The 25,090-nt window shown below is 41.2% G+C and overlaps 1 protein-coding gene across 1 annotated transcript; it reads right to left on the bottom strand.

The window, feature by feature from the left end:
- Nucleotides 1-234: 234 nt before the first annotated feature.
- On the bottom strand, nt 235-19,001 carry vim (vimentin). Its single transcript, XM_003221953.3, has 9 exons — nt 18,358-19,001; nt 14,217-14,277; nt 5,916-6,011; nt 5,662-5,823; nt 3,630-3,755; nt 2,949-3,169; nt 2,504-2,547; nt 1,768-1,850; nt 235-583 (listed from the first exon to the last, which is right to left on the bottom strand). Exons 1-9 carry the CDS (start codon nt 18,921-18,923, stop codon nt 545-547), a joined length of 1,398 nt encoding a protein of 465 aa, XP_003222001.1. The 5' UTR covers nt 18,924-19,001; the 3' UTR covers nt 235-544.
- Nucleotides 19,002-25,090: the final 6,089 nt, after the last annotated feature.

Below are 25,090 nucleotides of genomic sequence, written 5' to 3'. Positions count from 1 at the left end.
AATCATTGCTGTTTTGTGTGCTACAAAAAACATAGTTATTACCACACTACCTCAAGGAGAAGACATGTATCTCTCAATTCCCCTAAAATGAGTGCATTTGTTGACAGCACAAAGTTGACAGCAGCAGATGTGCATGTGTGTGAAATGCTTTCATTATGGACACATTTCCTGCCGCTGTTACACAAAAGTAGATTACCATTGTTAAAATCTTGCCGCAAAGTAAGACATTCAAAAGCCATTTCCCAAATGTTTATTGAAGCAGTGAGGGGTTGCTCATACTGTGCTGAAAAAAGCCATTTTATTCAATTCAGAAACTTAAAAAACAGTATTGCAGCACAATACATTGTTATCTTAACTAGACTCCCTTTTTTCGTAAGCTCTTCTAAATCCTTCAAGAGAGAGTCGGTTTTGCAAGATCTAAGACCTAGTTCTCCTAGCATAACCACCTTGCGCTCTTGGAAAAACTGCAGAAAGGCACTTGAAAGCGGTTTCTCTTTTTAGTCTTGCTGGTAAGGGTTTGATTTCAAGATGGGCTGGTCTCTCTTCACTCCAGATCATCGTGGTGAGAGGTTTCATTGATAACCTGATAAAAGAGCACCAGACATTAGAATGGCAATAAACGTTTAACTGAGTTGAATCTATTTCACAAGCAAGTCCCATTTTAATGTTTTTATTGCATTTTTAACTACTGAACAGAACTAAAGCATAAAAACTATGCAGCCTGCATTGTAGCACAAAACAGGGGTGAATGTCCTGCAGTCCTGGAATCCTAAGTGACATTTGCTTGAATCTCAAACAGTTAATAGGATATCAATTCAGACAGAAAGCTAGGAGGAAGGGGTATAAAGGATGAAGGCAAGAGATATTTTTCCAATTTGCGGCTTAGCTACAGCCACCACCAAATTATGCACACCTGCACAGGTACCTACTTTGAGAATATAACATTCAATTTAAAAGGTCTAAAAAAACGTTGTCTTGGCAGTCGAAGGGAAGTACAGCCGATTCTGACACACTGTTTGTACTTACTAGCCCTACCCGGCTAAGTCAAAAACCACATCAAGCTCACTGTCAAACCCCTCCTGTTTTTTAACACCTGTCCGAGACATTTCATGCAACATGCCCCAGCTCTGTAATTAAAGAGACAGCTGTTCTCCTTTCATCACACAGTTCAATTTGCACCAGTGAAAGGTGGTGCAGATTGTTAATCTATACAAACACAATATCCAGTGTTGTGTTTCTTTGTGCTGGGGACCGGGAGCATTGAACTGAGCCAGTGGTCTCACAAAAGGCCCAGATAGCTGGCACAGTTAACATTCTTTCCCCCCAAAAAAGAATTGTTCCTGGATGCAAATCATGCAAAACAGATCCAGTGGAATAAACTAAATTAGTCTAATACAGCAAAATCCCAAGTCAACTACTTCCAAGGCTTTATCTAGAACTACATTACTGCCAACTGACTCAAGAATATTCATTTTCTCACTCATCCAATTACCTGGAAGTTCAGGAAGTGTTTGAATCTTGGATAATTAGTACCTGCTTTACTGGCTGCTATCCAATGCTATCAAGAAAAACATGCAGGACTTCTATTTAAAACACTGGCGGGCACCACTATAATAATGGACCACATTTAATTCTTATTTCTAAGACGTTGCAGAGACACATTCCCACTGCAACTATGTTAGCAACTATGTTGTATTTATCTACCTTTCTAAGACACACAAACAGCCCCTTTTCTTCATCCACAAATAAACATTTACTTGCACTTACTTGTCCATCTCTAGTTTCAACAGTCTTGATAAGCAGTGTTCTCTTTGAGTGAGTGTCCACGGGAATGGACTCAAGGTTTGTTTCTGTGAATAGAAGGACATACCACAGCTAAGTCTTCTATAGCATGCTCTTTCATGTTGCTCATATGCTTATCATAAGCAGTGGCCATTTTAGTGGTATCCATAGGTGAAATATTGCCCAAACTGCAAATAAAGTGGCAGTCTTTCAAAGCATTTGAATTTAGACAACCAATAACTCAAATACAGTACGATCCTCATATCCATGGGAGGCATGTTCCTGAACTTACCATGGAAGCAGAAAACTGTGGATAGTAATAGCAAACTCTATTCAACTGCATAACTTCCACCAGATGTAGACTTAAGACTTAGGACATAGAGAATTCCTGGAGAGGTATCCTCTCTAGGACACTCCTATGCTAACCTCTGGTGAAAGCACATCACAGAATTGGCTAAGGGTCCAGAAAATTCCTATTTTATCAGATGTGGGTAGGTGGAAACTGGATTCACACTGTATGGGGGAGGAGACAAAATGCAAACCAACTTGCTGGCCACAATCAATGACCATTGTCTCTGTAAAAATCCTGTCCACAGATCATGGATTTGAGAGAAGATAAGCATGGCAATAATTTAGAAAGTTTTTTGTATTAATGTGATGTCATTACTGTGAACTACACCATTTCATGAAATAAGAATAGAAGCAATTAAAATCTACTCACCTCTCAGGTTCAGAGAAGCAAAGGTTGGAACAGGTACAGAAATTCTGTTAAAAAAAATGAAGATTAAGGTCATACGTTTGCAATTGTTCTAGGTTTTGTCTATTGTAGGAGTGGGCAACTGTTGGAAGATTGGAGGCTACATCAGTGCCCAGGAGACCTTGCATCCCCCCCAATACCATTTTGGTCTCCAAAAGACCTGGAGGCAGAATGTAACATGTTTGCTGTATATTAAGGAGAGCGCTCAGCCACTTTAGTATCAGGAATTTTTTTATTTTGCTTATTTCCCTTCCTGTTATTTTTTTTTAAAGATCTCTCATGGACATAAAATAGAGGAGCTGAAAATGCCTTGCACCTCCCCAGAAGCCACTTAGAGGCACTTTGAAGCAAATAAACAACCATCTGGTCACTGTGCCCACCGTGATCTAACATTAGATGCACTTAGTACCTGCTTTCTTCTCCCTCCAGCAGTTTCCTGTAAGTGGCAATCTCAATATCAAGAGCCATCTTTACATTCAGCAGTTCTTGGTGCTCGCGAAGGTGGCGGGACATTTCTTCCTTCATGTTATGAATGTCGTCCTGGAGACGATTAATAGTGTCTTGGCAGTTAGCAGCTTCAAGAGCAAAGTTATCCTCCATCTCACGCATCTGGCGTTCCAGAGATTCATTCTGTAAAGATTATTTTAAAAATCACAGATAGAAGAATTAAAGAGCGACAGCCAACTATATTTTAGTTTTATGTAAAGGAAATAAAGGAAATTTTGTTATGTGTGATGTCCAAAGTTTCCAATTCACTTCATCTGAAAATATGGAAGACATAGAAAAAGATAAAAGGCAACTCCTTCTGAACAAATCTCGCCAAGAAAACTCCCATAGTAGGTTCATCTTAGTGTTGCCATAAATCGGAAACAACTTAAAGGTATACCAACCTGGATCTTACTTATGACTTTCTTTGAATCCTCAAACCTTGTTAATAAACTGCTTAATGGTTTATTTTCCCTATACTTTACAATGCTTTGGTGCTCTTGAATACTTAGCAAACTGTCCATTTAACAGTACATTGCATGAATCTTTTTTATTTTAAAAAATCAGCCAAAGTTTTCTGTTTTAAGTAGCATTTTTTACTTACGGTTCCTTTGAGAGCATCCACTTCGCAGGTGAGAGTTTGGATTTGCCTGCGGTACTCATTAGCTTCTTGTTTGGCCTGGCGCAGGGCATCGTTGTTCCTGGTGGCTGCTTCAGACAGATCTGCAAACTAAAAAGGCACCAGGTTAATAATAACATAAAATATTGTAACTGTAAAGTGACACTTATCCCTTTATGCAACATTGGCTTTAGTACGCACCAGGAGATCAACATGTAGCAAAGATTTAATACAGTAGGCCTACTTATTAAATGATAATAGCTTTGAATACCATAAATCACTCCGGAAGACGCAAAAATATCTAGAGAAGTGACGTCTGCTAAGTTGACCGTAATATGATAGAAGCCCAGAGAGAACATTTCTCTAGTCATTTCCCAGGTCCTCTAAAGCAATTCTGTAGTAAAATTTAATCAGAAACAACAACAAAAAAACCTTTGTTCACTTTAAGCTAACGGAAAATAGCATTCCTAATTATGCGATAATCATATTACACAAAGGGTCCTGGATCGGATCCCCTATGCAAGACACAGCCCCATTATATTGCCATTTGACTTACATTTAAAAAACTTACGTTTGTGATCTACACCTTACAGGAGAAGTTATTTTTGATTGAGAATGCTGTACTATCTACTATCTGATATGGAAAATAGAGTATATTCCTATTAGATATGTTTGGGATGTACTTCATAAGGAATACGGTGGTTGTTCATCGTATTAGGAAAGGGTAAGACTCATCCGCTATACCTGCTCATCTGTTAGTAATCAATTCATTGACATTTATTTATGAGAAGATATTACTAAAACTGGGCTGATAAATTTTAAATTAGGAAATTCACTTCCTATAGTAACAAGGCTGAAGAGAGCATTCTGGTTTCTCAGAGTGGGTTCTTTAATGGGTTATTTCAATTTTGTTTGATTAATTGCTTTATCGATACATCTGAGCCATATTCAGTAGAAAGCACAGGATAAGCAATTCCTGAACCACTATAAACATTTAGCATTGCAAATGGAAAACAAGGATATGCTATAGCTTTATGGAGAGTTGGGAGATATTAAAAACTAAACAGATATCTATGAAACTGGCTGCTCTCCAGCCTGCTGTGGCGCAGGCTGGAGAGCAGCCAGTTGCAACCAGTTGCAATGAATCACTCTGACCAGGAGGTCATGAGTTCAAGGCCCGCTCGGAGCCTATGTTTGTCTTGTCTTTGTTCTATGTTAAAGGCATTGAATGTTTGCCTATATGTGTAATGTGATCCGCCCTGAGTCCCCTTCGAGGTGAGAAGGGCGGAATATAAATGCTGTAAATAAATAAATAAATAAATAAACTAGTATTAATACAAAGTTGTCCTGTTGCCATATTCTTAATTGTAATGATATGAAATTCAAATAGAAAAATATATATAAACTATTATTTGTAAATTAAAAACATGGGAAATGAACAAATACAATTAGATATGATTTACACAAATATAACAAACATTAAGTTCATGCTTGAATATACATAAGCTAACTATTATTTATTTATTTATTTATTTGCGGTACTTTTATCCCGCCTTTCTCAACCCCGGAGGGGACTCAAGGCGGCTTTCACAACATAGGTAATGCCTTTAAAAACAGAGTACAATAATTTTTTAAAAAAGTCAAGAACGTGGAAAATGAACAAATAAATACTGTACAATTAAGCATGATTTATGCAGATATAACAAACATTAAGTTCATGTTTGAATACTTTCCAAAATAACTCGTTGGTTCTTCTATAATCTTTGTAGTAATAATTTTAAATTGATACAGTACAGTCCCATGTAAGTTCCAAATTGCAACAGGACAACTTTGCATTAATATTAGATATTACAAAAATACCTGATATTCTACAGGAATTTCCTTCTCATCTTTAGTCAATGAACCTTATCCAAATGTATCCAAGTGATAAGTTTGCTGAAACTTCAAACTGTCTCCTTCTATTAAAATATTACAAATTCCTATTATTTGAACTGTCTAGGGTAACCCGTTTACTTACTTTGGACTTGTACCAATCTTCAGCCTCTTGAAGGTTCTTGGAAGCCACATTTTCATACTGTTGGCGCACATCTCGCAAGGCAGTAGTGAGATCTGGCTTGACAACATCCATATCAATTTGAATATGTTGGTCCTGAATTTGGGCCTGCAGCTCACGGATTTCCTTGAAGAAGACAGAACAGATATTAAACACTCACCAATTGTATTCTCATTTCCAAGGTATCTGCACTCTGAAGTTGACCAAAGTAGCTTTACCTCATCATGAAGTTTCTTCACGAAAACCAACTCCTCTTGCAAGGATTCAACTCTGCGTTCAAGATCGAGACGGGCCAAAGAGGCACTGTCAACATCCTGAGAAAGGAAAAGAGGAAAACAGTCTCAGGAACAATCATAATTGGAATCACACAGAATTGTGAATTCAACATTACTGAAGAAAATGTAACTACTGCCCAAGGAAGTAGTGGACAAATAATATACTCAACCCTCCTCATTTGCAAGTTCAACATATGCAGATTTGATTGCTGTATTCATGCATTTTATGAGAATGTTATCTCTAGAAATATCTAGGTCCTCCAGTGCAACTACCACCAGAAGGTAGTCACATGGTCACCTGAAGGAATAAGGTATTCTCAGGGTTTTTTAAAGGGCTATTTATTTGTGGTTTTTCACTTTCATTGTGAACCTGTGCCCCTAACTCTAGTGAATGTGGAGGGTTAGCTGCATTTCTTGTTTAAAAAGTGTTCAATAGTTTCGTTTTGATGGGGAATGACTGACATTTGTTTCCATGGAAAACATTACAAAGTAAAACAACTGAAGGAAAATCCATTTCCTGCAGCCATGTTTTTCTGCAGACTATTTTCCCATTTTTAGACCTACATCCCTTCATAACACTGATTAGTAATGTCTAAAACCAAACAAAAAATTAAAGCTGCAATTAACTTTCTCTATGTAGCTATTCAGAGAAAGCTTTCATCTTCAGGAAAGCAAAAATTAACAACATTCAGTGCATTTCCCCCTTAGAATTTGAACAAGGTAAGCAATATTGATGATAATGTGTCTTCAGATAATAAAACATCCAGTATCAATAGTTGCAAAGTAAAATGTTGAATTAGTTTGAATGAAATAATTAAGGCTCTTTGAATGAACAGAAAAATACTGATCTTTTAAAAAGTGAGCTACTATGTTCCTTTCAGTTTTGTTTATTAATAGCAAGTCAAAGAAACCAGATTGAATGTTTCCTTGAAAAATAAACATCAGTGGCTATTTAAACAATTTTGGATTGAATATGTTGAACCAGTAAAATAGTAATAATAATTCCTCCATCTCCCCATAGAGACTTGGGGCGGCTAACACAGGGCCAAGCCCAAAAACAAATAAAAGCACAGTAAAACACAGATAAAAACAGCATCAATACTCAAATAAAACACATTAAAATGTTTCAATCGTCCAGCAAGAAAACATATGCAGTTTCATGTTTTTGGTATTTTAAATGCTTACAGAATCAAATATGGAGAGTATCTACCAAGGGTGATAAGCAACTATCTCCTGATGACGATTTTACTTGCTTGATAGTAAAGTCCTAGTAAGTGGGACAGTCATTCCTGATCATTCTTAAATCCAGGCAAGTCATAATGGAAGAATACAGTACAGTATCCCCAAAGGCTATTATAACAAAATGCCTATGAATGTTTACTTTATTCCATGGAGGAGAGAAACCATGTTCCACATCAGGGGATTATTAGCATCATGAAAGAACTGAGGCCCCAGGGAAGAGCACATCACCCAGACTGGAGAAAGACTGTAAATACAGGAGGTACAGCCATAATAAAAGTTCACAGACAGCACTGTGTTGTATATATCTGGCAGCATGTGATGAGATTAGAGCTGGTATCAGTGGACTACTTTTTGTTTGCTATGCACTGTGCAGGTCAGCCAGCCATTCCACAGAGGAGCTGAGCAGTACAGTTCTAAAAATCCGATTTCATGCTTAAAGCCCACAGCTTATGCTGGCCAAGCACAAGCCGACAGAAAGAATTCATCTCTTCCTTGAGGCAGTTCAGGTCTAACTCAAAAATGTGTGAATACATTTAAACTAGAGATGAAAATCTTTGCATCTTTTCTTCTCACAGGGAAGAACACAAACTTTTTTTTCATTTTTCTTCTTGCTGTAAAAGACTGCAGTTTTCAAAAACAATACTCAGCAGTATGTGTGAAAAAGGTCTTAGTGTCCTTGTGGACAACAAGTTAAACATGAGCCAACAACGTAATCCGGTGGTAAAAAAGCCAATGGAATTTTGGCCTGGATAAATAGGAGTATAGTGTCTAGATCCAGGGAAATCATGCTATCCTCTATTCAGAGACAGCCCTAGGTATTTATCAAGTGTAGGCGAACAGAATTTTGCCCCCCCCCCCCCAAAAAAAATCACTGAAAAATAAAAGCATTGGATAAGCAAAAATGTTGGATAATAAGGAGGGATTAAGGAAAAGTCTATTAAACATCAAATTACATTAAGATTTTACAAATTAAGCACCAAAACATCATGTTTTACAACAAATCAACAGAAAAAGCAGTCTTGACTGCGCCCCCGTATGTTTGGCGCCCGAAGAGACCGCTTAATTCGCCTCATTGTTGGACCAGCCTATTCTACCTTGGTCAGACCACACCTGGAATACTGTGTCCAATTCTGGGCACCATAATTTAAGGGAGATGTTGACAAGCTGGAATGTGTCCAGATGAGGGTGACTAAAATGATCAAAGGTTTGGAGAACAAACCCTATGAGGAGCGGCTTAAAAAACTGGGCATGTTTAGCCTGCAGAAAAGAAGGCTGAGAGGAGACATGATAGCCATGTATAAATATGTGAGAGGAAGTCATAGGGAGAAAGGGCCAAGCTTGTTTTCTGCTGCCCTGGAGACTAGGACATGGAACAATGGCTTTAAACTACAGGAAAGGAGATTCCACCTGAACATTAGGAATAATTTCCTCACTGTGAGGGCTGTTCGACAGTGGAGCTCTCTCCCCCGGACTGTGGAGGAGGCTCCTTCTTTGGAGGCTTTTAAGCAGAGGATGGATGGCCATCTCTCGGGGGTGCTTTGAATGTGATTTCCTGCTTCTTGACAGGGGGGTTGGACTAGATGACAACTCTATGATTCTATGATTCTAATACAAGTATATAGTATTTTCTGCACAAAGATCTTACTGGTCTAGGGCTTTATTTTTTGGGTTTTCCAACACTCAACAAAACGATTTCATTTTTTACATCCCTAATTTAGTTCAAACACTTTCTCTTTTTATACAGTTGCAGGGAAACAAGTACATGCTGTGATACTCTTTGGTTAGACCTACCAGACTCACCATATAACCATGGATCCAGTTACTCTCTCCTAGTCTAACTGACCTCACAATTGTGAGAATAAATGTGGAGCCAGAGACCCATAGATCAATTTAGGTTCAGTAGAGGAAATGTGGCATAAAAAATGGATAATAAAGACGTTGTTACAGAACATGTGACCAGTTACTGTATTAAGCAGTAAGTAATTTCTAAAGTATGGATTTGAAGAACTGAACAAAGAAGCTTCTTAGCCACAAGAACAAGCAACATAAATAAAAGCAGAATGTCATGGAGATGGATGGGAATGCAAGGGCAATCTAGTCCAATCTTCACCATGTGAGAATAAACAGCTGAAACAGTCCTGAAAAGTGGCCATTTAGCTTCAAAAGAACCTCCACCATCTTCTAAGACAGTCCATTCCATATTCAAAACATTTTCCTAAAGTCTGGGCAAGATCTCTTCTTGCAATCTGAAAACATTTGTTCATGTTTCAGTCTCTGAAGCACCAAGTTTGCTCCATCTTCTACATGATATCCCTTCAGATACTGAAATATATCTGTCATGCCAACACTCAATCATCTCTTCCCCACCTCCCCAATCCATTCCTCATAGTTTCCAGACCTTTTACTATCTTGGGTGCTCTCCTCTAAATACGTTCAAGCAATATTTTTCTTGAACTGGGCTGCTCAGAACTGGAGTCCATATTACAGGTGAGATTAGGCCAAAGGAGAACAGTATAGCATTAGTACCTCCTTCTACCCAGACACTATACTCCTGCTTGTGGGAAGTAATAGTATCACTCCATTCTACTTTTGAGAGACATCAATACTGTATGCCTGACATGGTTAAGTAATGAAAAGCTACCAAGTTATTAATAAATTGCACTTTATGCCTATAGGAAGCAGTCAATGGTTTTTAGAGTGCTGAGACAGAACTTCCGCTCCCAGAATCCTTGACCACTAGCCATAATGGCAGGGGCTTCATGAAGACAAAATCCAAAATATCTGGAGGGCAAACTGCTCTTTGAGAGGACCATTCAGATATATTTATGGAGTCTACAGCTCAAAAATAAATCTATGCTCTACCCCCTCAAAAAAAAAACTACTTCTTATAATGTAATACGATAGTGCACATTTATTTTCCCAAGTGTTTCAACTCACGTTGATGGAGTTTATCCTCCTTAAGCCAAACCTGCTTAACTTGCTTTCCAAACATTTCCAAATACAAACCACATAACTGCAAAAGGCTTTTTCCAATAAGATAAATATCAATTTCTGTCTTAACAGTATGGGCTTCAAAGGCTCTTAGAACCTCAGAGTGGGTATTTTAAGCCATTTCATTTCAAGGCATTTAAATAAGGAAAAGCCCGTTACCAACACCCACATCCCACACTTCAAATTCTGTTAATTACAGCCTTACAATCTGAACCAGGAGGTGACAATTGTGCTACAGTTGAATTATGGCCTATAGAAGCATTGGCTGCTTCACATCTGCACGAAGAGGTAATAATTAGGTTAATTAGGTACTTGCAAAGATTTCTACCATGCTCCCCACTTATAAATCCAATACTGACAGGAAAGAAAACCTCTCGGCATTTAAAACAGCAGGCTATACAGTTCTGCTAGATATAGAAACATACTAGGTTCAAAAACAAATAGCTTCTCAGCTCCTGTGTAATTTCATTATCCATTCTCCCTTAGAAAAAAGGTGCAACCCCTTCCTCTGCTTCTAAATCCCAGCCTTTGGTCTAAATATTTGGACTTCAACTGCCAAAAGCCCCAATGAGCTTAGTCAAATTTTCAAATTTCTTGAGGACACACATCTTGGATTTCAAGACTCAGATACTTAATTTTGAAGTGCCATATTTGTCCATTTAAGCACATGGAAAACCTGAACAATAAAGCATTTAGCTTGCAGAACTGAGGTAATGAGCAGGAAGCCTTTAAATGAAGTTGTATAATTTAGGCAGATACACTGTTGAGTCTACCTGTTGAGTTGAACCTGCCTCCTTTCATCTAGAATCATAGAGTTGGAAGAGACCTCATGGGCCATCCAGTCCAACCCCCTGCCAAGAAGAAGGAAATCTATTCAAAGCACCCCCGACAGATGGCCATCCAGCCTCTGCTTAAAAGCCTCCAAAGGAGCCTCCACCATAGTCTGGGTCTAAGAGTTCCACTGCTGAACAGCTCTCACAGTTAGGAAGATCTTCCTGATGTTCAGGTGGAACCTCCTTTCCTGTAGTTTAAAGCCATTGTGTCGCATCCTAGTCTCCATGACAGCAGAAAACAAGCTTGCTCCCTCCTCCCTATGACTTCCCCTCACATATTTATACATGAGGGAACATATTTATACATTTGAAGGAAAGAAAAGAAAACCCTATTTAGACTGTGGGCTAAATTTCAATTTGGAAAGGTCCCTGGGCACTGCATTCCAGCAATGGGTGGGGTTAAAGGCCCAAAGCAAATTGGACATTATCCCAGGGAACATGCAAAGCACATGACAGTTTTATGAATGTCAACTGAGGAATAGCCATCAATGAGAAAGCTTCCAGGACCACAAAGCAAAGCTGAGATCCGTTCACTTGTTTCCTCCTTTTATCGCCTATCACTGACAACTGTTAAAGATGCTTGGGGACTGGATGTCCACCTACTCTACTTCTGGGCTGGTTGTTCTCCATCGCTTATCTCAGTTTGACTTTAATTCATATCTTTGTGGCCCTAGCATAAATATACCAGACCTTTCAAATAGTACTCTTATGCCTATACAAAGCAAAGATCTAATATCTTATTAATTAGCAAAGGAGCCCCCAGTGGAGCAGTGTGTTAAAGCCCTGAGCTGCTGAACTTGCGGACCAAAAGGTTGCAGGTTCGAATTTGGGGAGCAGAGTGAGCGCCTGGTGTTAGCCCCAGATTCTGCCAACCTAGCAGTTCAAAAACATGCAAATATGAGTAGATCAATAGGTACCACTCCGGTGGGAAGGTAACAGTGCTCCATGCAGTCATGCCGGCCACATGACCTTGGAGGTGTCTACGGACAACACTGGCTCTTCAGCTTAGAAATGGAGATGAGCACCAACCCTCAGAGTCGGACACAACTGGACATTAAATTGGGGGAAAACCGTTACCATTTGTAGTCAAAATTACCATTGCATGTAAACACCATTAAAATTCTTAGATACTATATTTCTTCTAAATTGAAGTGTTTAAGTTCAATTCCAAATTTGTGACAGTGTTACACTGTTCTATTTGCACCAGGCCTGGATACCTATTGGGACATTTTAAATCCAGGTAATTAAAAGATTTGACAACTTGGATACTTATGACTTCATTTTCAGAAGATGGCATTCGGATGAAACCATCACACTGATAAAACAATGAGTCTTGCTGAGACTACTTTATTTTCCCTGAATCAATTCCTACCTCACACTCTCTTTTCAAAAGCAGGGAAGTTTGAAAATTCGCAAGTAAAATATTAAGTTTCCTAACCGAGAATATAACATAATATAAGATAAAATGTTAAGTATTAGGTGAAGCAAAATGGCAAACTACTTGAAAGTTCTACTACATCAAAGAAAAGCTATGTCTCTCCGGGGAACAAAAATATGACAAAAGTAACGTTTGCATATTAAAGTGCACAACTTTTTTTCTAACAAAGGAAGTCTTCTTCAAAAGACACAGCAGCTATTTGCAGCATTCAGTTTCCTTTTTCCCAGTCTAGTGAAAAGGCAAAGTGTCTGGACTATTCATGGTTTGGTTTGTGTATTAACATGCTTACTTAAAAGAGATTGCATTAGGTTATCCTTCATGTCAGAAGTATAGGCAGCTTGTTCAATACCCACTTAGAGACTGGACCAGCAAAAGTGCCCACTGCTTTAAATTGTGGGCTACTAAAATATGCTTGCATCATTACACATCCAGTAAGAATGCAGCCTGCCCTAAGCACCCCAGAGTACAAAGGCCTCTATTATTTCAATCTGCTACCACCACACTGGCAGTAATGCCGGCGACTGCATTCCATAGTGAATCCCATAGAAACCATTAATACCTTTCAGCCAAGCGAACAGATGGCTCCTTTTCAACCTCACCAATCAGAAAAAACTGATTCCACAGGGTTTCACTGGGTAACAGACTAGACTCTGGTAAAACAGGGAACAATACCTGGCTCTCTAGAAGTCTGAAATCCCAAATGGATGTAAATCTTTTGTGTGCTCAGAAGTGTCATTGTTAAGCCCAAGCGTAGCTCAGGACGCCAAATACACAAAGATGGGACGGGACACCAGCAATCCAGATTCTCTCCCCTTGTGAATTTTGTAAAATGCAGTAAGCATGAGCCAGCTCTCTCAGCCAGAACTACCTCACAGGGTTGTGACTGCCATTAAATGAGGAGGAAAACAGGCATGAAGAGTAAACTGAGCTTCTCAGAGGAATTATGCTAAGCATTCCTCACCTAAAATTCTGAAATACTAAAAAAAAAATCAAAATTGTCCTCATGAGTGACTGAGCTAATGACACCTTTATTTTTGGTGATTCAGTGTACATAAACTATTTCACGAACAAAACTAAAAATGTTTTTATAAAGTTAGCTTTAAGCTATGTGTGTACAGTGTATATGAGTCTGAGATCTCATATTTATAAAGTTAGCTTCAAGCTGTATGTGTAAAGTGTATATGAAATGTAAGTTCACACTTAGACCTATGACCTATCTCCAAGTTATCTCATTATGTAATGTGGAAGCATTCCAAAATCTGGGGGGGGGATCTGAAATTCAAAACACTTCTGTTCCCAAGCATTTCGGATAAAGGATACTCAACCTGTAAGTAGCACACATCATCATATCTTGCAACAAATGCCACTGTATCAACATCAAGTTCTGCAATATACTACTGAATTCACGTATTAATAATGAGGGATTGGCTTCTGTGCTAACTGTTGAGTCTGTGAGTCATTTGCCTTTTAAACTGGCTAAGAAAACAGCTTATGTAGTCCCTGAGGGATTTAAGGGGAAGAAAACTGGCTCCAGATTCAGTCTAGTTGCCCATCGCTAGCTTAGAAATTCACAACACAGCTTTTTTTGAATCAAAAGTAAAATCTAGTCAAAGAAATATCAGTAAGCATGCCTATCTTTATTCCACCACTAGGTGGCTTTAAATTCCATGTGAAAATTCTAAAGTTCTGGCTGGATACTTGAAAAACTTTCATCAAAAAGGAAAGGAAGTCACTACAAACCTGTCTGAAAGACTGCAAAGTATTTTCAGCTTCTTCTCTCTGAATCATCTCATCTTGAAGTCTGTAAAATAAAAGTGACAGTCAAAAATAAACCAAGAGATGGTTCAATTTGATAGACAGGCAGCCACACCCAGAAGTGAGAAAGAGAGGAGGTGGGGAGAGGGAGATTTCCAGACAAAAGCATCCCGTTCCTCCATTTGTGCAATTCCATTTTCACTGCCTCATGACCAAGCCTGAAAATAATCTATTGTTAAGAGCAGCATTAATTCTACTAATTAGTCACAAAAATATTACCCACATTGCTCAAACAACTGGGGCGGGGGATGCTGACCTACATCTTAAGAAGGTTTAATTAATCTTGAAAATTCACATTCTGGTGGAATTTGACCTTTCCATACAAGATAAATAACCAAACCAAGACCATGTGGCAAATTATCTGGAACTTTCAACCATATGAAGTTAAGAAACACAGAGTTGTAACAATGGGGGAAACTAACGGTGCAACCCTTGGGTGTGTCTACTCAGAAGCCAAGTTTACAAATTCAGTGAGGCTTAACCCTAAGTGTGTAGAGAACACCACCAATTAACCTACGAATCTGTACTTCTACTTATGTGCAAAGCCCTTTAGTAGCTTACATTACGGTAACCCTGCATCAGAGCGGGTTGTGATATCACAGTCCAAATTGGAGTCAGCCACACCCATTAATTCAAAACTACTTGCAAACATATGGACACAGAACTCACACATAATATCCTGTGAAGTATCAAAATCAAACTTAGAAGGCACTGTCTTTTATTCTTTGCAATGGAAAATGTGAAGAGAGTAAAAATACAGTACAACCCCTGTATCCATGGAACCACTATCCACTGTTTCAACTATTTATGTCTAGCGTGTTTCCCCGAAAATAAGACAGTGTCATATATTAATTTTTGCTCCCAAAGATGCATTGGATCTTATTTTCAGGAGATGTCTTATTTTTCCATGAAGAAGAATTCACATTTATTGTTGAACAAAAAATGAACATTTATTATATACTGTACAGTAGTTGTCATCACAAATCAGCATAACCAGACAAACTGTGAATCCTATCAAGAATTTCTTGTTACTGTCATTATTTCCATGTACAACTGGTACCAATCCTGCATGCTCTGGTGTTCTGTTTGGCAGGCGCTGGGCATGCTTCCAAACAAAAACTTTGCTAGGTCTTACTTTTGGGGGAGGCCTTATATTTAGCAATTCAGCAAATCTTCTACTAGGTCTTATTTTTCGGGGATGTCTTATTTTCGGGGAAACAGGGTAGCAATCCTGTCAAGGCATTTCCTATGTCATCCAGTGTTAGTATTCTTGGACCAGACATCCTTTTATTTCAATGGGGGTCACTATTATCTATGGTTTCATATATTCCCACAAAATCAGTGAACATATCCCCATCTTCAGATACAGGGGTCATACTGCACCCAGTGGTGCTTTCTAGGCCCTTCCAACAAGCAACTTTTTTTTAAAGAGGCACAACTCCAGAAAGATCTGAACTTTTCCATCAGGGCATGATTTACCAGACTCACAATGAGCACACCAAGTGATCATTCTGAATTAAACCATGTGACAAATTCTCACAAGCCTTCCAATTAACAGAATGAACAGACAGAATGTTTTATTTGTTTTAGACTCACAGATCCCATCCGCTTCACTCCTAAAGGAAAACAGAGCCATGGAGAGAGAATGGAAATTCCTACCCAAAAGATAACTCTCCCAAGTTATCCCACTCTGGATAATGACTACAACATGAATGAATTTTTTTTTAAATCAATCTATTGAGTCTCCCTTATTCAGAAATCTAGAAACCGCTGAACACTGAAACTTTTTGTCACCAGCTGCCTGCTTCTTCCTCAAGGCGGTTGCATCTTTCATATCCCCAGTCTCTCTCCAGCTTCAAGTTTCAAATGCAACCACAGCCTTGAAAGCAGAAGCAAATGGCTTGTGGCACAAAAAGAAAGATCAAGAACATCTGTATTAATAAAATAAAAGCTTATGTATGAAAAGGTATGTCTTATCCAAAACGCTTGGAACCTGAAGTATTCCATATCTCTTTGGATCTTGGGATACCTGATTTTGTGATTCCAGAATCCAAAGTAATATTGAGCACTTCAAATAAGGAAAACACCAACCTATCCTATATTAAAAAGGTACAGGGGTTTTTCTTCTAAAGATTCCAGAACTGTATAAAGGGGTCCACCTAGCTGACACACAAAAATTGGGGGGTAATAGCTTGGGGGAAGGGGATTGCAACTCCTAACAATCCTCAACCTCACAAACCAACATGCTGGTGGGACACTAAGACCCCTCTTCCACACAGCTGAATAAAATCCTACATTATCTGCTTTGAACTGGAATATATGGCAGTGTGGACACAGATATCCCAGTTCAAAGCCGATATTGTGGGATTTTTCTGCCATGGTATTCTGGGCCCTAAGAGTTGTTGACCTCAAAAGGTAATCTGCCACCAACAAAAGAGCTTGAATTGTTGCCAACTAGCTGCTCAAAATTTGAGCAGAGGAGACCTAGACCACAGGAAGAGAGTTTCCCCTGCTAACATTTATGTTACCCATATTCTTCAAGGAAATACATCTTAATTCTAGGAGGAGCAAATGGCCCCACCCTGGGTGGGGGTTACTTCTACACTAAAATTAATGTAGTTTGCCACCGCTCAATACTGTGAATTCTGGGAGTTGTAGTTTTACATTGCCTGTAGCTTTCCATGCCAGAATGCTGGTGCCATTGCAAACAACAATCTCCAGTATTTTATTTATTTACTGTACTAATACCCTGCCCTTCTCACCCCTGAAGGGGGACTCAAGGCGGCTTACAAACTATGACAAATTCAGCTAAGAACAATATCAGTAAAACACAATATTATAAAACTGTAAAAACATACATATCAATTAAAATAGGACCCCATCATACTAAAGCTTGGGTCCACTTTAAATCCACGTTAAACAGCTCAGCCAGACAGGTTGCGGGCCTCACCAAACTACAAACCACAGAATTCTGCAGGAGGAAGAAACTTGATTTGAAGTGAATTCATGCTCTAGCGTGATGAGGCACACTATATCAGTGGTTCTCAACCTGGGGGTCCCCAGATGTTTTTGGCCTTCAGCTCCCAGAAATCCTAACAGCTGGTAAATTGGCTGGGATTTCTGGGAGGTGTAGGCCAAAAACTGTATTTGATCTTGTTTTATTGTGGTTATTTGGGCTTGGCCCCATGTTAGTCATCCCAAATGCCTGCAGGGAGATGGAAGCAGGATACAAGAATAAAGTAATTACAGTAGAGTCTCACTTATCCAACGTAAACGGGCCAGCAGAACGTTGGATAAGCGAATATGTTGGATAATAAGGAGAGATTAAGGAAAAGCCTATTAAACATCAAATTAGGTTATGATTTTACAAATTAAGCACCAAAACATCATGTTATACAACAAATTTGATAGAAAAAGTAGTTCAATACGCAGTAAGGTTATGTAGTAATTACTGTATTTACGAATTTAGCACCAAAATATCATGATATATTGAAAACATTGACTACAAAAATGCGTTGGATAATCCAGAGCCTTGGATAAGCGAGTGTTGGATAAGTGAGACTCTACTGTATTATATTATTCTAGTTAAAGCCTTGTTAAGTTCAAGTTTATAAATGCTTAGGATCTGTGTGCTGGAAGAAGGAAGTTTTGCCTGCCTTCTTCAGGACTCCCAATGACTGAGGTGGTATACTTTGGAATTATCCTAAGACCAGCTCATTCACTCTACCAATAAGTTTAATGGTTCATTTACTTTATTTTTATCCCATTTTCCTACAAATATAGGGACTGAATATGGCTAAGGGTGCATCTAAAGTACAGAACTAAATGCAGACTGACTTAACTTTGACTTACAAAGGTTGGCATGGACAAAGTTGGGTTTGGACTTCAACTCCCGCCATTCCTCACAGCCTCAGGCCCCTTCCTTTTCCCCCACAGCCGCTTAAGCGGCTGTGGGGGAAAAGGAAAGGGCCTGAGGCTGTGAGGAATGGCGGGAGTTGAAGTCCAAACCCCTTGGAAGGCCCAACTTTGCCCACCAAGCCTGCTGCCGCGGGGCTTCGTGGCTTACTTCTCCCGGAGGCGCAGGATGTCGTCGCTGAGGTTGTCCCGCTCCACTTCCACGCGCGCCTTGTCGTTGGTGAGCTGGTCCACCTGGCGGCGGAGCTCTCGCATCTCCTCCTCGTAGAGGTCGCCCAGGCGGGAGGTGCCTTTGCCCTTGAGCAGCTCCAGCTCGGCCAGCAGGATCTTGTTCTGCTGCTCCAGGAAGCGCACCTTGTCGATGTAGTTGGCGAAGCGGTCGTTGAGCTCCTGCAGCTCGGCCTTCTCGTTGGTGCGGTTGGCCTTGAACTCCGTGTTGATGGCGTCGGCCAGGGAGAAGTCCACGCCGGCGTCGCCCAGGAGGCGCACCGGGGGCAGGCTGGACCGCAGGCGCACCGACTTGGAGGCGTAGATCCCGCCGCCGCCGGGAGAAGAGGAGACCAGGCGGACGCTGCTGGGCCGGATGGAGCTGCCCAAGGAGTAGCGGGACGAGGAGGTGACATAGCGGGTGCCGCCGCCTCCCCCGAAGCTGGACCGGCCGGATCCCCCGAACATGCGGCGGTAAGAGGAGCTCCGGTTGCTGCTCGTGGTGCTCATGGTTGTTGTAATCCCAACAGGAGACGGCGTGGAGGGCTTCTGCCGCAGGTGCGCAAGGCAAGAAAGGCGCTGCGGGCTGAGGAGGAGCGCCTTTTATACCCCGGGCACGCCCCTCCCGTCCAACAAGCGCCCGGCCAGCCAATCAGGAGCCCCCAAAGCCGGCCAAGGATGACTCACGGGCCCTTTGGGACCCCAGAAAGGGAGGGAGGGGGGAGGATGAGAGGGGAAAAGGAGTGGGAGGGGCGCATCCCCCCCCCCCCCCCCGCAGTCCCAACCCAGCTCAGAGGCCCAAGAAGAGTGCTTTACTTTTTGCGACTTTTCCGGGCTGTATGGCCATGTTCCAGAAGCATTCTCTCCTGACGTTTCTGTGTCAGGCATCATTAGAGGTTATGAGTTCTGTTGAAAACTCTAAGGTAAAGGTAAAGGTTTCCCCCTGACGTTAAGTCCGGGGGTTGGTGCTCATCTCCATTTCTAAGCCGAAGAGCCGGCGTTGTCCATAGACACCTCCAAGGTCATGTGGCCGGCATGACTGCATGGAGCGCCGTTACCTTCCCGCCGGAGCGGTACCTATTGATCTACTCACATTGGTATGTTTTCGAACTGCTAGATTGGCAGGAGCTGGGGCAAACAACGGGCGCTCATTCCGCTCCCAGGATTTGAACCTGAGACCTTTTGGTCCGCAAGTTCAGCAGCTCAGCGCTTTAACACACTGAGCCACTGGAGGCTCCTGTTGGAAACTCTACAGCGCCCTATATCCCAGGATCTGATCCCAGTTGATCTGATTGTCCCAACTCTCCTCTGAGTTGGGTTGAGGCTGAGGGGATGCCCAATAGGCTGTCATTCCCTTCCCCTTCGAAGTCATACATGTGATCCTTCCCACCGTTCAGAAAAACTACTAATGATTTCCCTTGAATCAAAGAAACCAGTTGAAAAGTTATCCCTTGGCTAAACTTGGCTTGAAAGAGTGCTAACAATTCTTTCTCCTCTGAGTTGGGTTGAGACTGAGTGGAAGGGAGTTGTGCTACTAATGGGTGTTCTTCTGTTTGGGCTGCAGTGCTAAACGGACTCAAACTTCCTCAGAAAGCAGAGTGCTGCCACTGAGCTGGGACTGAGTGGAGTTACCAATGGGTTTTGTTTTTTCAACCAAGGTAGATGTTTGGACTACACCGCTTCTCAACTTTGTTGGGAAACTCTAAAGTTAAAGTTAAAGGTTTTCCCCTGACGTTAAGTCCGGTGCTCATCTCTATTTCTAAGCCGAAGAGCCGGCGTTGTCCATAGACACCTCCAAGGTCATGTGGCCAGCATGACTGCATGGAACGCTGTTACCTTCCCGCCGGAGTGGTACCTATTGATCTACTCACATTGGTATGTTTTCGAACTGCTAGGTTGGCAGGAGCTGGGGCTAACAGCGGATTTGAACCTGAGACCTTTTGGTCCGCAAGTTCAGCAGCTCAGCGCTTTAACACACTGTGCCACAGTGCTCTATATCCCAGGATCTGATCCCAGATGATCTGATTGCCCCGTTCAAAGCAGATCAACTCTTGTCTGTTTGAGGCAAATGTGAATGGTGCAGTTGGCCACCTTGATTAGCATTGAAAATCCTTTCAGCTTCAAAGCCTCCAAAACCAGGACAGTAAATAAAGAACAACACTAAAAAAACCCAGGGGAATTCCAGACAAGAAACAATCAGGGCCAGTTAACACCTCCCAACAAAGGATTCCCCCACACAGGGAGCAGCCAGACTTAGAAACTGCAAGGCTATTCAGTGCTAATCAAGGTGGCCAGTTGCAACATTCACACTTGCCTCAAGCAGACAAGAGTTCTTTCTCTTATCCTGAACTTTCCACAGATATATAAACCCCACTTGCCTAGTTTCTAACAGACTTCACAACCTCTGAGGATGCCTGCCATAGATCCAGGCGAAATGTCAGGAGAGAATGCTTCTGGAACAGCCCAGAAAACACACAGCAACCCAATAATTCAGCTACGAAAGCTTTCAACAACACAACAGTGCTTCAGTCTGCTCTATATCCCGGGATCTCAACCATCCCAGGGTTTTTCCATACTGCCATATAACCCAGAATATCAGGACAGAAAATCCCACAATATCTGCTTTGAACAGGGTTATCTGAGTCCACACTGTCATATATTCTAGTTCAAAGCAGAAAATGTGGGATTTTATTCAGATGTCTGGAAGGGGCCTCAGATAACCCAGTTCAAAGCAGATATTGTGGGATTTTTTGCCTTGATATTGTGTGTTATATGGCTGTATGGAAGGGCCCTGAGTCCACACTTCCACATAACGGAGTCCAAAGCATATAATGTGGGATTTTATTCAGCTGTGTGGAAGGGGCCCCCAGATGATCTACTTTGAACTGGATTATATGGGTCAAGCAGATCATCTGGGATCAGAGCCTGGGATGTAGGGCACTGTAGAGTTTCCCAACCAAGTTGAGAAGCAGTGTAGCCCAAATTTTGGTTAAAAAAACAAAAATCCATTGGTAATCCCACTCAATCCCAGCTCAGCGGCAGCACTCTGCTTTCTGAGGGAGTTTGAGTCCGTTTTGCACTGCAGCCCAAATAGAAAAAACTGTTAGTGACACCACTCCCTTTCCCTCAGTCTCAACCCAACTCAGAGGAGAAAGAATTGTTAGCACTCTTTCAAGCCAAGGCTGAGCAGAGTTTAGCCGAAGGGATAGCTTTTCAACTGGCTTCTTTGATTTAAGGGAAATCATTAGTAGCTTTTCTGACCTGTGGGAAGGATCACATATAAGACTTTGAAGGGGAAGTGAATGATTGGCTGTTGGGCTTGGATGTTTATGTTAGAGAAAAACCATGAATTTGTGCAAGGACACATTGTACTATGCCATGGGAGGCACCCACTGATTGGAGCACTTCCACACAGCCTTATATTCCAGAATATCAAGGCAGGAAATCCCACAATATCTGCTTTGAACTGGGTTATCTGAGTCCACACTGCCATATAACCCAGTTCAAAGCAGATAATGTTAGATTTTAAACAGCTGTGTGGAAGAGGCCTTAGGGCCCTTCCAACACAGCCCTATATCCCCAAACATCAAGGCAGAAAATCTCACATTATCTGAGTGTGGAAGGGGCCATAGTCCACACTGCCATATGACCCAGTTCAAAGCAGTGGAAGGGTTTCTTTACTATTGCCCAAGTGCTTGATAGTGTGGTCTTTTTCCTTGATAGTTTTCTTAAGCACGCTTGCAATTGATGTGCGGATTTTAATGAACTCTTCTCAAAAACCCAGCCCAACTTTGTTGCAAAGGCGAGGAGGAGGAGGGAAAGTTCCTCCTTCCAGTTCGAAGGAATGGAGGAGGGTGATTCATGTGGAGGGGAAAGCCTTGGGTGGGGAAAGGCGGAGGGCGGGCGGTGGCTGCAGTGGCCGGACAAGGGCCAAACTCCTGATTGATGGAGAAGGAGGAGCAAAGTAGAAGCAGAGGAGTGAGAGAAGGAAAACGAGGAGCCAAGGGTAGAGCTCATTGGTACCAACGTTGGAGGAGATAGCAAGGAACACCACCCGAAAACAAAAAGTGACCCAAGAAGTTGAAAAGTTCTATGGCAGCAGATAGAGCAGTGTCTTAAGGGGGGACCCCTGGAAATGTTGGGTGTCTCTACACCATAGAATTAACGCAGTTTGACTCCGCTTTAACTGCAATGGCTCAATGCTACAAAATCATTGGAGTTTTTAGTCTTCTCTGCCAAAGAGTGTTGTTGCCTGACCAAACTACAACTTCCAGGGTTGCATAGCATTGAGTCATAGGCCCCTGAATAAAATCCCACATTATCTGCTGGAATGTTTGGCAGATATCCCAGGGCCCTTCCACAGAGCTCTATATCCCAGAATATCAAGGCAGAAAATCCCACAATATCTGCTTTGAACTGGGTTATAAGTTCACACTCAGATAATGTGGGATTTTCTACCTTGATATTCTGGGATATAGGGCTGTGTGGAAGGGCCCCAAGTGGTGCCAAACTGCACTAATTTTGCAGTGTAGCCGTACCCGCTGCTTCCAGCTCCTCAAGGCCAAGTGCCTGTTCTTTGCAAAGAAAGGAATGCCTGCTTATCAGCCATGTCCACATGGGAGTTTATCTGATGCCCCAGAGACGTCCCATTTGGTTGGCTGGCTCGCCTTGCCTCTGCCTGACTCTGCTGGAGACACTTGTATATTGAGCTGTTTTTTTGAAAAATAATAATGAGGAAATAACTTCTTCAGAAAGAGGAAGGAAGATGTGGGCAGTGGCACATCTACATTGTAGAACGAATTCATCTTGACAGATCCTTAACTCACATGGCTCAGTGCTATGGAATCCTGGGATCTGTAGTTTGTTGAGGCACCTGCACTTTTGGACAGAGAGGGTTAAAGAGCTTCTAAAACTACAACTGCAATGATTCTACAGCATTGAGCTGTGACAGTTTATTTTTTTATCGTGTCAGAAGCAAACCGAGGGTACATTTGTAATGTATTTAAAAATACAAATAAAGTTTAAAACTTGGCATTATACTAAATGTTCTTTGACCAGTAGCTGGCCACTTGGAGCCTCTGGTGTTGCTATAAGAAGGTCCTCCATTGTGCATGTGGCAGGGCTCAGACTGCATTGTAATAGGTGATCTGTGGTTTGCTCTTCTCCACACTGACATGTCGTGGACTCCACTTTGTGGCCCCATTTCTTAAGATTGGCTCGCCATCTCATGGTGCCAGTGCACAATTTGTTTGGTGCCTTCCAAGTTGCCCAGTCTTCTGTGTGCCCAGGAGGGAGTCTCTCATTCGGTACAGTTAAAGTTATGTCAAACTGCATTCATTTTACAGTGTAGTAGTAGATGCATCCAAGGTGTTCTCAGGTGGACAGATTTAGGCCACCTAAAGGCTTCCTGCAGCTATCCTGTTTTTTCTTGATTTTTTTCCACTTCTGGTAAGAAATTGAGAAAAAAAGGGGAAGCATCCTGTGCATGATGCAAAGTAGTTGCACAGCACGAGTTTCATCTGCAAATACACTTGCTGACTTACATCTTTCAAAATCAATTCTGCTGATAGCTGTGGTCATCGGTCAGGGAGTCCAGTGAGTTCTGTCGGATTTTGTTATTGGTATGCATCATAGGGACTCATAACCCTATTCTAGGGGTTTCTTTATGAGATTTTTTCAAAGGAGGTTTGTCCTTGTCTTCCTCAAAAAGCTGAGGGAATATGACTTGCCTAACATCACCCAGTCCATTTCCATGGCTGAAAAGGGAGTCCTTTTCTAAAAGTTATGATTTCTAAAAGGTGTTTTACAAAAGATTATAAATGCCATTTTCCAAAAAGTGCTGGGCTAGGGGTGCATCTACACTGTAGAATTAATGCAGTTTGACACCACTTTAGATGGCATGGTTCAATACTATGGAATAATGGGAGTTGTAGTTTTACAAGGTCTTTAGCTTTCTTTATCAAAGCTACCAAGTGCCTCACCTAATTGCAAACCTCAAGATTACATAGCCTTGAGCCATGGCAGTCAAAGCAGTTTCAAATTGCATTAATTTAAGGTGTAGCCTAGCACTTTTTGGAAAATGGCATTTATAATCTTTTGGAAAACACCTTTTGGAAATCATAACTTTTTAGAAAATCATGACCTTTCAGAGAAGAAAAACATTAAGCAACAAGATCATAGATAAACATTACTAGAAAAGGCTTGAAGACGGCTGTCATTTCCCACAGCACTCAAACCACTACGCCATATTTTATCACATTTCAATTTACTCCTCCCCTAAGTTCTGCACCCCAACAAAAATGGTGCTGTTATGGTAATGTAATGCAGACACACATTATAATAAACATGAAGCTTCTGAAAATCAGTTTCTGCTAAGAATGGAACACCCATTAACTCACTGCTACAGCTTCATCTCGCAGAAAACTGAGAAAGGAACAAAACTGATCTCAGTCTAACTAACAGGGATCAACTAGTTGAAGTGGTAGGAATATTCAGGAAAAGTAATCATGGAATATTGGGATGGGCAACTTCCCCTTTAGATATGTCTCTGAGTCTTTGCTTCTGGAATCATAGAGCTTGAAGAGACAACAAGGGCCATTAAAGGAGAAATATTCCTCTGGGAAAGGCAGTTCCACAGACTGGAAGCAGGAACCAGATATGCCCACCTCAGTCCAAAA

Source organism: Anolis carolinensis, chromosome 6 (genome assembly GCF_035594765.1).
Source record: "Anolis carolinensis isolate JA03-04 chromosome 6, rAnoCar3.1.pri, whole genome shotgun sequence".
NCBI lineage: Eukaryota > Metazoa > Chordata > Lepidosauria > Squamata > Dactyloidae > Anolis > Anolis carolinensis.
Note: the sequence above shows the minus strand (reverse complement) of the source record. Positions and strands in the feature narration are given on the sequence as shown.